The following is a 17,348-nucleotide window of genomic DNA, read 5'->3' as shown; positions in this document are numbered from 1 at the left end:
TACTGTACCACCGCACCAGCGCAGATCCTGAACTGTAGTTTTAAAATTATATCCTGTTCCTTGTCTTTCTAAATAATACCTAGCATGCTCTCTGGGCAGTGACTGATCTCCCAGGGGATCTTTATTCTGATGCACAGCTGGGTCATCATGGGTTATGGCCTCAGTTATTCGAAGTGTTTGATTTAGCAACAGGATTATAACTGTCAGTGAAAGAGAACAATGACACCTCTCACATCACCATGGCGATAGCCCAGCATCCCCATGGCAACACATGCCCCTGTTCTTGAAACCCAGCGGACTCTGACTGGACTGATCACCTGGGCACAGTTTAAATGGAGTCAGATGGGCGCATTCATAGTGACACTGGCATTTGGCCTGATTTGTACATTTCCAGTGTTTGAGTTGGAAGTGATTTGGTCTGATTTGGCACAAGAGACTCAGTCCCTCTTTAGGTTCTGATGTTCCCCAATAAACTCTTTCATTTACTTAAACCCAAAGCCTTTACCCCAGCCCAGTCCATGCTGCAGACCCCACAAACAATTATAAGGGGGGATGGGGTCTGACTCCATGATGCTTTGTGTCACACCAGATAAGGGGTCCTCCTGCAGACCAGGGCGCCCAGTCAGTATTCCTCATCCACTCTCAGCTTCCGGAGCTGCGGCCCCCTGTCTCAGGGCCAGGCCTGGACTGGCCATCTGGCATGCTGGGTATTTTTCCAGTGGGCCGATGGGTTTGTTGGCTGTAAAAATTCATTATGGGAACCCCCCACCACCACTCGGCAAAATGTATAGTAGGTCACCTCAAAGTCCAGGGCCGATTTTACCAGTCCAGCCCTGCAATTACACTGTGAAATTCAGCAGCCTGCCGAGGAATCGCCCTTCTGGAGTAAGAGACTGAAACCCCGAATCCCCTGTTCAGCTGTAGCTTATCCTTCACCACACCACTGAGGATCTGAGTAATGATTTCTGCTCACAAGCATGGTGGTGAGTAGCACAGTGATTAGAGATAATAGTATGGAACTACAGCCAACTTACACTCTATCATCCAACTATATGAATGGACAGAACTGTAAGCTGGTTCTGACAAAAGTATGTAATGAAGTTTAGTGCTAGAGGCTGAAGGACAGAGGTTGAAATAAAGAATGATGCAATGAAGCACACTGCGTCACATACTGATCAATGTCATCTAACTGCAAGCTTGTGCATTTCGTTTCCATGGTTTCCTCTGCGACATAAAACTCTTTCTGTTCAGTTGCGCAAACTGACAGATCAACATAATCTCACTTTCACCCATGCGAGTGTAACTGCGTTACAGCACATTAAATAGCTGTGCCCTGGAGCCAATGCGAGGGTCCCACCAGACCACACAGTGGGGCCCCAACTGAATGCAGCAGCACCTGGAGACTGTGTCCTGCCAGTGAGGCTTAGCCGCCACTATCTGAACAGCAGCAGTGGAACCCGAAAGGCGAGATTTAACCCAACACGCATAAGGCGTCTTTGTCTGTACAGCCAACAAGCAGAAGGTCTCCTTTCCTCTCTCTCCAGAGCAGAGCCTCTCTCCTGCCCCTCAGGGCTCATATTTTGAGGCCAGGATTTAATTGATCTGGAAAGTAAAGTTGTATAAACAAGCAGATCGAGTCGGACGGAAGCCAGGATGGTGGGAAAACAGGAACTAATTTCAGAACATGCCCAGATCTTCATAGCGACGAACGAAGAGGCATTAATGTATGGAACCTCATATTTCTGAAATATTTTAATGAAAACAGAACAAAGCTTGACTAGATGTGTGAGGTTGTGGATAAATTAATAGACATATGAAAACGTGGAGAAATCAGGTGATTATAGACTTTAAATGCTAGTAAGGTAAAATTGTACAACATTTGCAAACAGCTTAGTGTTGTAACATGAACAGATCACTGTTACCATTATTACATAGAGAACATTCATCCTGATACGAGTTAGAGGGTTTTAATGTAAAGGATCTGGGAACAGGTGCCTTCTTAGAATGTGTGCATGCGGTTTGTATGACGTGATGGATGTGAGCAGATCTGGACGAGACCTCGGTCTAAACCCTCCGAACCAGCAGGAGAGTTTTACAGGATCACGAGTCCGTCCAGAAATATAACGCAAAGCTCAGCAGCGCCCCCCTCTAAACAGCATTTATATGAAATTATAAAAATATAACGGAAAATGTCCCACCTTTTAAACTCTTATGACAAAGTAAAAAACTTAAATATTAATAATGACAGAGCACTGTTAAGGCACAATCATGCCAGCGAGCCACACTCCTGTCCGTCCAATGGGGCGGCAGCTGAATCTCTGTGGGTACGAGCCCATACCCAGGGAGTCCAAACCCCACCTGATGCAGAGGTCCAGGGGGACTCCATCTGCAGATACCTGCAGTGGTCACCATGACCCCTAGATGGCAGCGCAGGTATTTGGAAGCATAACAACAACTTATGTGATGAGCACAGCAGACTCTCAGTCTACTACAGCTATGTACATCAGAAAATCTGAAGCTCACCATACATATTTACATTTAAATGGCACATATTTGTCCCACTGGGAAGCTACAGTTTGTGGGCGTCCGGTGCTCTTTGTGGAATGAGGGCAATGAAGCATCTCCAGACTCCATCCAAGTAAAGATCCCTCGATGGATGGAGGTCCTTCTTCCCCTCACCACTCGGACTCAGATCACTGCGTACACCCTGAACGCCTTGCCTCCAGTGGGATTTTGCATGCTGGAGGGGGGCGGGGGGACATTTTATATAGTTAGGATTGGTACAAACAAGATGGGCAGCTCTCCATATTTCAGTCCCGGTGAACCAGACCAGGTGTGTGGGGTAGTCAAGGGTTCCCAAAGCAAGGAACGACCCCGCAGAGCAACTACGTTATCTGCGTTACGTTAGACGTGGCAAGGATGCTTGCACGGCCTTCTAGAGGCCCCTCATCAATCCCGCAAGGTGACTGTACAAACAGGGTCTTGGCTGTGCCACTTTCATAATCGGGTTTTGTTATGATTTGCAAGCTTAGGGGGGCAGCTGGTCCTGTCCTACAATGGCTCAGCCATGCTCAGAGGCTGCCACATGCAAGTAAGACCTCTAGTCTCAGGTCGGGGGTGCCAAACAGAGAATTAGGCCATGTGTCCCCCCTCCCAAGGCTGTTGGCCAGTCCCAACTTTTCATACCTCTCGGAGAAGATCCTGTTCTGGTACGAGCCAGTGTACTGTCCTCTCTGGTCCACGGGCATCACATCTACGTATCCTGCGGAATGGTTCTGGATGATCCCAGCATGCACGGCTGATCGACATATGCTGGACCTCTGAGAAAGAGAAGGTTTGTATGAATCACCCCCGATAAACCTCTCGAATGTGAGGCGGTAAACACTGCGTTCGCATCTCTCATTTAAGGGGCAAGGCAAGATATCTGTGTATTTATAAAGGAACTGAATGCGAGAAGTGACTTGCCTATATGTGTCACATCAGCAGGACAGAGGTATACACAAAGAATGCTGCGAGGCACAGGGACCTCGCTGGCTAAGGCCCGTCCCACAGTCCTGCTCTTCTCCATGCTACCTGAACCACACTATCACTGTTCTTGTTCTCTGACCTCCTTCTTATCTGGTTACAGCCATCCGCCACAAATGAGCTTCTGCCAAAGCCTCACAGTCTCTAAAATGAGACTGGGGAAGGGGCTTTAAGGTTCACACCCCCCCCACCACCCCCGACTGTACAGATGTGGGGGAGGGCTGCCTTACGTCTGAGTATGTCCACGTCCCGATGACTGGGGCCCGGTGGGGATTCGCCTGCAGGCAGTTTCGCGGGCAGTGCACCCTGTAAGAAGAGGAGGCGCCATGTAGCAGTTTGCTGCATCTCAGGGTCTTCAGGAGACTGTGGGGGAGACACCAGCACCAGCGACCTTTACCTGGGACAGTGGCGTGTTGGTCTCTCGTAGGGACACAGCTGTGCGACGGTAGTTTCACAAGTAATCGCTTTCACTGGAAGACAGACATGGCACGTACGTTTTATGGACTCTCCGGCGTCAAAATCTTACATCGTCTTTGCAGACGGTTAATAAACAAACCTGTTACTTTGGATATTGTGAAGGAATTGGCACTTTGGTATTTTCTGTGGATGAAACCAAAGGAAATGAGCGGCGTCAGGAAAATATTATCAAACAATCCATTTATCTGTATATTATTATTTTTTTTTTTGCGGATAAGCGGGAGAAAATGGATGGATGGATGGATGGATGTATTCTTTCTACATTGTATATAATATGCAGCATATTTTTAAAGTGTGTAAACCCTTTGCGGGTATCCATATTACTCATTTGCTATCTTATGCTTTAATGTAAACAGCGTACAGTGGCACCCACCCTAGAGACTGCACCCCGTGTTTGTGGGACTTTATGAAATACTGCTGCCTCCCCTGCCTGGTGACGTCCAGCCAGCCTCCCTCATTGTCTATGACACCATGATGCAGGGCGGCCCTGCAGATACTGGACTGCTATGAAAATAAAAAACACAGCAGACTCAGGGCTGTAACTACTCAATAGTAACAAATTTGGCATACAGATACAGGACCAGAGATCAGGTTATAACACAGTCAGAGCAGACACAGAACCAGAGACTAGGTTATAACACAGTCAGAGCAGATACAGAACCAGAGACTAGGTTATAACACAGTCAGAGCAGATGCAGAACCAGAGATCAGATTATAACACAGTCAGAGCAGATACAGAACCAGAGACTAGGTTATAACACCGTCAGAGCAGATGCAGAACCAGAGATCAGGTTATAATACCATCAGAGTTTGCTGTTCAAACACATACTGGATCTTCAAAGTCAAGCTCCTGTTTGTCCAAGAGCTGTGACAACATCACAGATGCCGGTAAAATACTTACCATCCCATAGTAAACAGTTCCTATGACTTTGCCTTTGCTGTGCAGGCAGCCTGCAGGGCATTCATACCTATGCGAAAGAATATACTTTTTATTAATTAATGAAGCAGATTGATTAAAACTGCTCTGTAAGTCAGCACAGCAACGCCAAATAACTTCCACAGTCGATGGGTGTTACTTCCCTATTGCATGAGGTTCCCTTGCATTGATCTCGTAGCTTTGTGTCACATGTCACCAGCTGTGCTGAAGAAAAATTTAGAAATGATATTTCAATTCATGGGACATCACTTGTGTGACATCACAGACTGAAGGTTTAAAAGAAAGCAGCGATCAATATTTAAAATCTGCATTTACAATAAACCGTCGGGTGCCGGTACCTACAGAGTCACATGGAGTTATGGAGGTTTGTCAACAAACGAGCCACGTCACCATGACATCATCAATATAATTTATTATTTTTTTTAATGATCAAAGGGATTGCAGGTGCACCCAGACCATGCACAAAATCAGTTTAAGAATGGTGATGCAGAAAGTTAGTGGTGGACGAAGGTCATAGTGATACTTGTTTTAGCCTCTTGACTCTTAATCGCTGCCAAAGGCACACTTTCAAACACACTGTCGCTGCACTGCGCATAAGCCTGCCGTTAGCAATCAATATCGGCGGCAGCTCTGGATAATATAATATGCTGCATCAGGTAACCAGGCTTCCCCAAACTACATGGTACTGGCAGTGATAAGCTGATTCTAAAAGCAACCAGCACAGAAGAACCTCAGGAGATGCTGTTTGATGTCGACCCTTACAGTTCAGTCCGAGGTATCCGGTTTTAAAGAGAATGAAGCGAATACGGAGTGGAAGCAGAGCAACTCTTTGAGGGTGAGAACATGTCTCCCCCAGAATCTTCAATAACTAACTTAGGAATATCACAAGGTCACAGAGGTCACCTGTGGGGTGTCCCAGCTTCCTGCAGGGGCCCCTTTCATTACAGGAAGCTTCTCGAAAGTAAACATAGACCGAATGGTTTCCTCTCAAAACAGAGCAAAAGCCTCTCCACCAACTGGTGGGACCTGCAGAACAGCAGCTAGATGAACAGCAGCTAGATGTTTTGCTGGGCTGCTACTAGAGCTGCTCGATTATGGCAAAAATCATAATTACAATTATTTTGACCAATATTGAGATCATGATTATCTACCACAGTTATTTCCCACAATTACTCTTGACTGCAGAAACATTGTATTTATTGAATCTTAATAATAAAACCTATACACTTACATTGAAATTGAATTGAAACAAAATTACAATTTTAATAAGATCACATGTTGAACTTGTACAAATATATTTTTAAATTAATAAATAAATTATACTGAATTGAACTGTTCTCTGAGGTTCAAAAACAATAAACTTTTCAGCAAGAAAAACTAATTTGTTTACATGATCTGGCTTCAGTGATGCACGATGGCACAAGACAATATTTCCAGCTGTGCTGTAGACCGTCTCTTTTGCTAAATAATATGTCTTGGCATCCGTTATATCTCAGTGTTTTTGAGAACTTGACGGATACACGGTTGCATTTTAGAGGGTGTCCTTAACGGATAACTGCGCTGCAGTACGAGTTGATAAGCTTGCCTCACATTTATAGACCTCTTTATGGTAATAGACCACTTTGTGATTAAGCTTTAAGTGGTTAAATAAACTGGTCGTGTTGCCTTGTGGTGCAGACACAGCTTTCAAACATATTCTGCTAATTATTTACTGTTGTTCTTGGTCCGATTCGTAGAAACCAAAATGACTCCAAATAACTGATGTGCGTTTACCTCTTGTCGACCAAAGGTACCCATCCTGACTTTTCGACCGTGAACGTGTTTTGACTGCTGTGCGGTAGGGAATTTGGCAACAGTGTTTAAGGACGGGCAAAGCGCACCACTGAAAAATTAATGCGCCGATCAGGATTTATTGCGCAAGATAAAGTAGGGCATCATTTCAATATGAGATGCAAACAAATTTCGTTTTTCTCGATTATCATTTTTTCATAATCGTGGGAGGCCATAATTGTAATCGTGATTCAAATTAATGTGCGATTAATTGCACAGCTCTCCCTGCTACACAATGACATTATCAGCAGCAATGATTACATTAACAGCCCAGTATGACAGTAGCTTACCACTGCTACTGCAAAAATTGGGCTTCAAACATGATTTATTTATGAGCCACGATGCCTGTTCCAGGTCAAGAGTTTGACTATATATGTGTAGAAGGCATTCTTACACATCTGCTGTGTATTGACCACTGTGTTCATTTCCAGATCCTCCCTCGGAGATGCTGTTGGAGACCCCAGCCAAGTCCCTTGACTTCTGGAAGCTTCCGGTTCAACGTAGTTACTCTCCTCTCTTTCTTCAGGGGGTAAACGGTCTCCTGCATCTGCAGACGGATGTTCACCATCAACTCTTTCTACAACCAAACCGTTTCATTCCTCGTAGGCCTTAGCAACAAGCGATGCAAAACCTGATATGAGAGAATGGATCACTTGTTCACCGCTCATGCTGCGTTGCTAAGCTGCGGTCGGATACGCATGGTGGCACGCCACGCACATAGTTAAAATGTGGCACATAATGGTGCAAAAATGATTGTTTGATCATTATCACTTTGGTGATTATGTGGCGCCAGGCCTCCCTGCATTATTAGCTGAATAAAGCAAAGTTTGTAAAACTGCCCACTGTTTGGCAGCAGCACAAGGCAGCACTGGACTCTTATTGTGAGTAAAACTGCTGCTGTGAGGCCACAGCCATCGTGACGCTCTGCGGTAGCTGCTGATCGCCGATGGCTGTAGAGGTACCTCGGTAACATTGGTTGTCCCGGCAGCCCCCTCCGTAGCTAGAAGGACAGGCAGAGCAGGGTCTGCCATGTTTATATGGGGGGTGACCCCACCAGTTCCCCCTATGCGGGCACAAGGGAACAAGCATTAGTGCAGGAATTCAAGCGCCGCAAATTCATTCTGTCTTTGACTCTTGGCAGAAATATGATCTTAGGAAAAAAAAAAGCCTCCAAATGGCTGATTCTCCTGTCATACAACAGGGGGCGTACTCACTTGGGCGAGTAATTGCAGACCAGGTACACGGCTTTAGCCCAGATCTGTCCCCAGACGTTCATGTTGTGGCACACGTTGACCGCACAGCCTACGCGGCTGCTGGTCGCCCACACAAGCTGATCAGATCACCGCAAGGCATCGCAGGAAAATCACCCAATGACAAGAAGTTCAAGTGTCATGTGACTTTTCATGGTTACCCATTCCAGTCTTTTCTCCATTTGATGCCTCTCCTCTGTTCCTGTTATCTACTCTCTATTGAAATATCCATCATTCAGCAGGTGAAACAGAAGGGTTAGGCCAGGTGAGGTATAACCAGGGATCATATAGCATCCATCTCTTTTTACATCTGTATTGTTGTCTATTACTTAGTATAATATACAAAAGTTCATAAAATATGGAAAAGTAATCAAAATAACAATAAAATCTGAATTTCATAAACAATTGACATACGTGAAGCTGAGGCCTGTAACATTAGAGAAGACTGTAAATGTGTTGTTATTTCAGGCTAATGCCACATGGTGGCGCACTGACTTTTGGGGGCTGAAAGTCCTACACTGCAGTAGCGGAAGTGATTGAAAGTGTTGTTCCTGACAAATTCCTGACCCTGTTGATGGGAAAGCCCCCGTTTTTTACCTGTGTGTAGTGAGTGCAGACTGGCCCCGTGCAGTGGAAGGGGCAGTAAGAGTTACACTCTTGTGGGTAGGGGTAAATGTAGTCCCTCACTTCATCATACCAAGCTTGGATGTGAAACGTCGGGGGCCGGTACCTACAGAGACACACTGTTATGGAGGTTTTTCAACAAACACGCAACGTCACCATGACATCATCAATATAAAATCGACACTGCACAGTCATGCACACATGCAAATCAGTTTCTCAGCTGTAGGTGCTCCTGCCTGGACACAGACCTGCCCCAGTGAACGCCGAGGTTCTGCCCAATCTGTGGTAGGAGGCTGGCAGGCCCATGTTCCCACAGACACGTCTGGGCCCAGGCCTCTGCGCTCCGCTGCAGCTCCGCATCCCACACCTGTCAATCACAGAATGCAAACAAGCCTTGCTACAAAATGAATGTATTTTCCCACAAGGTTAAAGTGGAGTTGTTTACTCTGCATAGCTAAATTTCTTTTTAATGGCAGAGTGACATGGTGGAAGACAGAATGGGAGAGCATGTATCAGCATATCCTTGGTCTCTGTACATTCGATCTTCTCCACAAGGAAACTTCTTGCAGACAAATTACATACCAAGTCATTTGAGGCACTTCTCCAGGAGACATTGTTAACATCATTAAACCTGCAACAATGCAATACTGTTGTCATTAAGGTCTGACTATCTTCTGGATCAAACTGTGCACTGAGGTTTTGAGCATGGTCTACTTGGGCATTGTAAACCATCAGCAGAGGACCCCAGACCACAAGTGGCCACCTTCTCTACAAAATCTGCAATTGTAATGTACTGTAGCTGTTGATTTTACAGAATGGTATCAGTGGATTTTCTTGCTTTTGGTTTGCTGTCCCAGGAGATCAAGGTTAGTTAAAAAATACAATAGTACAGCTAGATACCCCATAATTTATACCATCTGGTTTATGCTGGGGAGCGTTCTGTTCCACTTGCCTTCCAAAATAAATGCCCTTTTCCAAGCCCGGAGTAGCTCGGAAACTGAGACCGAACTCCACACAGGAATCTATAGTGACTACAATTCTCAGCTGAAGAGTGACCTACTTAGTGCATCTCTAGTGGAGAAAACAGAGGAGCATTTTGGGCAGCCATGACCAGTTTGACACATGTTCCGAAGTTGTAGTGAGTCTATAACATAAGGACTATACTGTTATCATGCCTATATGAGGAGAGGGAGAGCAGAGAAGTCACACAACCTGGGGACAGTAACCCAGGTCAGGGGGGAGATTCAGGATTTCCACTGGAAATCCCACTTGTGCTGTAAAGACAGACCTGCAGACAGCTTAAAACAGAACCAGTGCACATACCACTGTTTAATACTCTAACCTGAGAACATTCACCTGACCAGAGGATATCAGTCAAACTTTAAAAAAAAAAAAAAAACTTCCATGCCAATTTTTATAAACCTCCTCTTGGAACGATTTTCTATTTTATTTTCCTTTGTGGTGAAAGGGGAATGAGGCCATTGTGAATGTATCCAGGTGGAGCAATGAAGACCAAAAAGCTGGGAATTATCAGCACCGTACAGCACAACTGCCGGAGCCAGGAAGTTGCTTGCTTGACATTTTGCATTCGCTGCCTTCCCATTATTATGAACCCATGCTCACACTGCATGGTCTTACTGCAGACATGCAGGACTTCACTGCAGACATTGGCTATTTGACTGTCGCATTTCACTGTTTAATGTGTTTACTCCAACCAGGTGATGTCATACAAGTATCAAGATGTGAAAGTATCAAAGTCCGATGGGCATTTATGAAACAGACTTTCTGGACATCAAAGATCCTACAAACACTCCCAATCACTTAAACCTGTGTGCGTGTGTGTGTGTGTGTGTGTGTGTGTGGTTACAGCTTATGTGTCCTTTTTCTCTAGGATCTCAGAGAGTGGGCAGTATAAGTTTCCTTCAAAAAACCTTGAGTATCATTTGGGTGCCAGTATTTATTTGGGTTAACATCTTGTTTGCAGTAGTTCATGTCATCTGGCGTAATTCCAGAGACCTTCAGGAAAAGGACACATCTCCTCAAAGGGTTCAGAGTCTCCTGTCAAGAGTGAGTTACCAGAGTAAGGTTGCTGGCATAAGGAGACATTGTTGGTGTGAACTACAAATTGGCTTTCCACAGGACACAAAGAAATATGCCTTTTCTGCGCTGTGAAATGACATTAGACTTTTTAACTGTATTTGAAGGATGGGAATAAGGCTGAAATTTACTAGCAATATATTTCCAAATGAAAAGTAAAAACTCCACATTCTGGAATCAGTGAGCCAATTTCTTTTGGACTGTGTGACCCAATACCTAAGACAAACTGATACTCTAAAACCAGTGTTCCAAACCTAGTACTCCCTGACAGTCCATGTTTTTGCTCCCACCTGGTCTATACATGAACTCCCTGACAGTCCATGTTTTTGCTCCCATACACGACCTGGGACTGGTAGCTCTCCACAGCTCTGTTACTGAGCAATTTCAGTTGTTACCTCTGTAAGTAACAGAAATGTATTTACATAACATTTTTTGTAGAAATTCCAAAGCATAAATAGACTGTGAACATAATACTCCGTAGCCTTTGTAGCCTAAACCAGGTCCTCCTCTTAACTCGCAGAAAACTCCACTGCTCTCCTTCAGCTTGACTGCTGGTTTTGTGACCTGGGCTTATCGTGCAGAGCTCGTGAGGGAAGGATGTATACGTGTGCTGCAGTCTCATCCGTGAACCCCAGTCTGAATAGCAAGGGTTGCACTTTACAGACAAGTGATCTCTTTCATTTCTGAGTCAACTCTGATCTTAAATGGAATTCACCTTCTGCAATGGGATCATCATTTTTGAAAGTTACAGTGTGAGCTATTTCTTTAGGGGTGTCTAGAGATGATGCACGTGGATGGAAGTCATAACTTGCACTTGTATCATTGCATATTGTCATATTTCTTACCGCAATCATTATCATTGTCCTGCGGGCTTACAAATGAATGTGACCTGATGATGCGTATTGCATTGTGTGACAGTACTGGCATAGCAGTGGGGCTTTTTCGTGGCTTGGGCAGTATATATTTTTTCCATACCATCATATCTTCTAGACATTTCACCCCAGTATACAGTTTATGATGATATTTAAAATAATAATAATTAAAAAAAAAATCATGTAGGCTACTGTAAACTCCAGAATCAGAGAGAACCTAAACAGGTTCACCAGTGTGGAAGCTGAGCTCTAGAGAAACAAAGAGGCAGTTTCTTGTTGAAAAGTTAAAAAGATCACCCTTCGTTTATTGACACCACTGTCACTGCCTGATCTCCAGCCATACGTGCACTAGGTTTCATGTACGCTGCACTGTCAGGATCAGTGCTGTCCGACTGTACCCTTTCCGACTAACCCTAACCCTAAACCTAACCCTTCCTCATTTGGCCAGTAGGCATCGCTGGTCCTCCTGCTTCCCTCCTCCCTCATGTAGCCTTCAGCCCTAGTGTGTTCTCCATGCTCCCCCGACTACTGCTTAGCTCAGAGGGTTGACTGGATAATACGGATGCTGTAGCCCAGGGGTGGCCAATCTTATCCGCAAAGGGCCGGTGTGTGTTGCGGGTTTTCGCTGCAACTCCCTAATTAGATTACTAATTAAAGGACTGATTGGCTGAAGAGTCCTCACACCTGGGTTTTAACAGCTGACCTACAGGTTATCCCAAAAACCTGCATACACACCGGCCCTTTGCGGATAAGATTGGCCACCCCTGCGCTGGAGCCTTTCGGTTTTAAGGTAGTTTGTAAAACCTGAAGTAGCTCAAGGTGTCCGGGATGGCATGGATTATCTTGTCACCCTACTAATGACCAGCCTCACCAGTGTGTCTGTATTTAGTTTTCTGTATACCTGTTTGTTTCCTAGTGTTCATTACTTAGTGTGTACCCCTGTTTTGGTTTCCCCTGCATCTGCAGTGTTTTATTATTCCTGTGTATTTATATGGCCCTAGTCATTCCTAGTGTTGTTATCCTAGTGATTTGCTATGTTTCTTAGTTTTCAGTTTTTGCTTGTCTCCCAGTTTCCGTGTGCATTTAGTGTTATTGATTTCACCCGTTACCTGTTGTCCTGCACCTTTTGTGATTGGTTGAGTTATTGGTTCCCACCTGTCCTACGTCACGTCTCATTAGTTTTGCATTTGAGGGCTTGTCTTCTTTCTGCTCCTTGCTGAGTTATTGTGTGTGTATTACTGTGTGCTTGGTAGTCTGCTTCTCTAGTCCTGCAGCCTGTGTTCCCCTGTTCCCGGGTTATGGTACTTCAGGGTTCTTGTAGTTCTTGTTTTCCCCATTTGTTTTTTCACCCCTCATGGTCCTGTTACTTTTGGATTTTTTTTCCCCCAGTGTGCATTTTAGTTTCCCCAATAAAACCCTGTTGTCTTGTAGCCACTGAGTGGATCAGCACCTTTTTCCCTGCCTGTGCCATGCTGTGCTGTGACATCACTCATGCTCCAACAGTTAACAATGCATTCACAGCGCATTTTGTTTTTGTGGCATTGACCTAAGCATGCATGATTCTTGACTTGTTCTTTATATCATAGCAAACACTGTGTACTACATTGCCTTTATGCAGCATCTCCATATCGGTTTATTTATTACTGTATTAAATATAATACCTTTGAGATTTCTGAATACCAGGCTATACTGTAATACCATCATAACCAAGCATAGTTTACTCTTTTCAGGGTTTCAGCTGTCTGCTGCTCTGTGCAGATTCTGAAAGGATAGATATGCTGATGTTACGTTCATTCACAGTGGAATGAGGAGTGCTGGTCCTGAACTAACGTCATCCACAGATTTTTAATTTCTTAATAATACTTATTCCACATTAATAATTCAAGTGATCTATTGAATTTAGCAGCAGCAGCTAAATATGAGCTGGGTGAATCTACAAACTGACAAATGGTTGGCAGAAATGGATCAGTTCCTGGCTCTGATTGGTCTGAGGGCCAAAGACATGCCGGTCGGATTCCTGCTATATCCTGAGGTGCACCCTCCTGGTTCTCCTAGTGTCCCCTGCCTACATTCTTTTAGCCATAGTAGCTGAGAAAGCTGGAGTGGCGTTACAGGTGTCGTCTCATGGGGCGTTCACTTCCTCAGTAGTAATTCAGCCAAATTCAAGCTCCTGACAGGAAGCGAATATAAATACGAACTCAGCAACGGCCTTGAGAATGTGCCTGAATTTCTTTGATAGTTTTCTTTATGATGTTATTTGCAGACTGTCACCGACTTATGCACAGGATTTACGTTTAAATGAGTATAAATCAGAATAGGATTATCGCACTGACTGTGAGAATGAGATCCGTGTTCGCGGTATGAGTCGGATATGGCTCGGTTCTTGGTGGCAGTGGAAAAGTGCCATATAAGTGCATCTTGTAGCCTACAAGAGCACCCTAGCCTACAAGTGTTCCTTGTGTCTATGGGTGCATCCTGTAGACCTTGAGTGCACCCTATAGTCTATGAGTGCACCTTGTAGCCTACAAGTTGACCCTGTAGCGTATGAGTGCAGCTTGTAGCCTTGTACCCTACGAGTGCACCCTGTAGCCTACAAGTGAAACTTGGGGTTTTGAGTGTGTTTTGCGGTCTACAAGTGCACTCTGGGGCCTATGAGTGTGCCTTATGACATACGAGTGCACCATATTGTCTATGAGTGCTCCCTGTGGCCTATGAGTGGATCTTATAGCCTATGCATACAACTTGTATTCTACAAATTCACCCTGTAGCCTATGAATGCTGTTTAAATGAATTGCAGACACAACTGCTGGAGTCTTTTTGGGAGAGGAGTTATGGGGACTAAATAAATATACTCAGCAAAATTTTCCTACCATGTACTCCATGTTTGATGCCTGTGGATAGACCTGTCCACGAAGTTTATTGTGCAGATCGAGGATGACCTGGACGTCACTCTCAGAGATGGCTCTCCTGCTCCTCGGCATGGATGCCCAGACTTTTCCATCAGCCTCCATGTACTTTTCAAGCATAGCCTCCAGTCGGGTAGAATTCATTATGACTATTGAGGTGACTGTTTCAGACACAAGCAGCAGAGCGAGTGCCCTCAGAATATCCTGGAATATTGTCTTCATGATGAATGACCTCTTCATTTGCTCCAAGATGATTTCTTATATATAAATTGCTGGGGAGAAAAGAAAGCAAAAAAAAATATAAAAATCTGTAATAAATTTACTAAATAGCTTGTGTCAATATTGTCGTTGGGCAGCAAACCAAAACCGCAGCTTGAGGTCACAGTCTCTGTGGATTACTCTGACCATATGACACACAACCTAATGAATTAGCGCCTTTTTGAAGCAGAGTAAGCTGAAAATAGCCGTTACTGATTTACTGTTTCGACCTGGGGTGGGCAAAGACGAATCAGACCATGATCTCATAGATAATCAACAAAGCTTAATATTGTATTTTAATTTTATTTGATATGTGCTTACTAACTGGACTTTGATGGGAAACACTGGGAATATGATTCTAATCTCTTTTCAGCCACATTGCATTTATGCTAGTACTGTAGTGCTAATTTGAAAATTCCTGTACTGTTATTAAGCGACTTCCATTTTTAAAACCTATAACATGTCCCTATATCGTTTCCCTATAACGGTGAGTGTATTTTATGCAATAATCTAATATTATTCAGATATATGAATGCAGGATACAGGTCTTTATTATTTTCCTTGTTTTCAAAAGAAACAACCAAAAATGCCTGGATGCCTGGATAAGTACTTTCAAAAGTTAAGACAATCCACCTGCTACTGCCGCCCACAGTGCATTTAAATTAAAGATACCGGGATTTTTAAAGCGTTACCTTTTGCTTCAGTCAGCTGTACAAAGCAGTGGTTTTCGTTGCGGATTGTTTCCAGTATGTTTCCAATATACCTCAATGTCAAGTTCAAGCAGCCGGCGTTGCTTATGCGATATTGTTTAAATGCGTTCTAAGTTAATTTTCTACATTCTCCGGTCCTTCACGCAGTGAATGCCGGACTTTCAAGTCGCTCTTCACGCTTTATGAGAAGGTCGTTCAGCGTGCAGGTGGGGAGCCGTTCGCCGCACACCGCACACGAGGGTGCATCCTTCACTTATATCCATAACCAAGACCTTGAGATGGATGACGTTTCTGGCCACTCCTCTCCTCCATCTGCGGTCAGTCTGGGTTACCGCCAGTCAGGTTTCCTCCTGGACAACTAATATACACTTTAAAACAGGTTTTTACCGTAATAAGGCAAAAATGCAACTAACTTTTTATGTATATTAGAGTTGTTAATGTTTCTAAGTGTTACTTTATTTCTTCTGGACTATGCTAACTCAATATTCAACCAGGAAGATTTAGAACTCGTTGAGATTTTGGGGTGGGACCTTAAATTGGCAGTTCAAAGTCGACATCCCACCAATGTGGCTGAACTAAAACAATCCTGTAGAGAAGACGGGGCCAGAATTTCTCCACAGCAATGCGAAAGACTGATGTCCTGCTACCGGAAACATCTGATTCCAGTTGTTGCTACTAAAGGCGCTGTCATGACCTGCTCGTACGATCCTCGTGTGTGCCACGCCCCCTCATTACCTACGCGTGCTACCCCGATCGTGATTACCTGTTGCCTGTTATTTTCTGCTTGTCTTGTGTATTTAGTCCACGTTCAAGTCTGTTTCCCCAGGTCTGTCATTAACGTGAGTTTGCCGTGTGTTCCCCTTTGTCCTGTCCGCCCTCAATAAACCCCATTTGATAGTGTTTACGGCTCGCCTGATTCCCCGCTCGCCGACAGCCGGTCATCACAGGCGCCGCAAGTATTTAGTGTAGGGGGTCAGTTACTTTGTCACATGGGTGATATGGCTGTTGGTGATTTTTTTTTTCTTCATTGAACCATATGTTCATTTAAAAACTGTGTGCTGTGTTGACTCAGGTTATCCTTTGATTATCCTTAATTTGTTATGGAGATCAGAAACATTTAAATGTTATAAACATTTAAATAAAAAGTAAAATCTTTAAAATGCAGTACTGTGGTCAGTGATATTGCTAACAATAATTTTACTGTTATAAAGTGGCTTTCTTACAATACATAACATTAAAAACAAAAAAAAGAAAACGTGGTAATTAGTCCCACTCACCACTGCAGAATAGGAGCAGGACCCAGAAATGACTCTGCTGTGGCTAAAGAAACTGAGCTAATGAGCAGCTCTTTCAGCTGTGCAGCACAATTCCTTTTGATTAATAATGATTGGTATCAGGTTAAAGAGAACAATGACAAGCTGAAATATGACATTCACGTGCAGGGTGCCCTTCAAGGACATTAATAGAGTCATTCCATCCTGTTTCAAGTCTCTGCAGATGCACATAAGGTTATTTCTGGTCTGAGAATGTATTTTTCACTGTATAGAACATGGGGCTGATATATTCATTCGTGGAGCATTTTACTACATACAGTGGAAACAGCAGGTATTCAGAAAATAGCTGATCTGTCTCACAGGTGCTGAAGTGCATGCATTTGAGTCTTTAACAGTCATTTTTTTTGTATTCAGAAGGGATCTCTCAGATGACAACAAAAATGGTTTGGAGACTCCACTTGGGTTACATGTGTGGAGTAGCATGTTCTCCTTGTGTCGTCGTGGGGTTTCCTCCGGGTATTCAGACTCCCCCCCCCACAGTCCAAAGACCTGCTGAGGCTAATTGGAGTTACTAAATTGCCCATAGGT

General features: G+C 44.1%; 1 protein-coding gene across 1 annotated transcript; it reads right to left on the bottom strand.

Annotated features, from left to right (window-relative positions):
- Positions 1-1,830: 1,830 nt before the first annotated feature.
- Positions 1,831-15,977, bottom strand: crispld1a (cysteine-rich secretory protein LCCL domain containing 1a). The gene is made up of 15 exons (XM_072699742.1): positions 15,469-15,977; positions 14,483-14,790; positions 8,892-9,010; positions 8,617-8,749; positions 7,984-8,099; positions 7,732-7,832; positions 7,164-7,316; positions 5,087-5,143; positions 4,904-4,974; positions 4,376-4,506; positions 4,082-4,125; positions 3,923-3,995; positions 3,756-3,831; positions 3,187-3,320; positions 1,831-2,740 (listed from the first exon to the last, which is right to left on the bottom strand). Exons 2-15 carry the CDS (start codon positions 14,756-14,758, stop codon positions 2,689-2,691), a joined length of 1,536 nt encoding a protein of 511 aa, XP_072555843.1. The 5' UTR covers positions 14,759-14,790; positions 15,469-15,977; the 3' UTR covers positions 1,831-2,688.
- Positions 15,978-17,348: the final 1,371 nt, after the last annotated feature.

The sequence above is a fragment of the Paramormyrops kingsleyae genome, chromosome 15 (genome assembly GCF_048594095.1).
Source record: "Paramormyrops kingsleyae isolate MSU_618 chromosome 15, PKINGS_0.4, whole genome shotgun sequence".
Taxonomy (NCBI): Eukaryota; Metazoa; Chordata; class Actinopteri; order Osteoglossiformes; family Mormyridae; genus Paramormyrops; species Paramormyrops kingsleyae.
Note: the sequence above shows the minus strand (reverse complement) of the source record. Positions and strands in the feature narration are given on the sequence as shown.

Excerpts from the sequence above, each read along its gene's own strand:
- crispld1a (XM_072699742.1), bottom strand. The coding sequence starts at position 14,758 with ATGAAGAGGTCATTCATCATGAAGACAATATTCCAGGATATTCTGAGG. Across the intron at positions 7,833-7,983 it reads GTCTGCAATTACTCGCCCAA|GGGGAACTGGTGGGGTCACC; the intron begins GTGAGTACGCCC and ends GTGCCCGCATAG. Across the intron at positions 4,975-5,086 it reads ATGCAAGGGAACCTCATGCA|ATAGGTATGAATGCCCTGCA; the intron begins ATAGGGAAGTAA and ends ATATTCTTTCGC.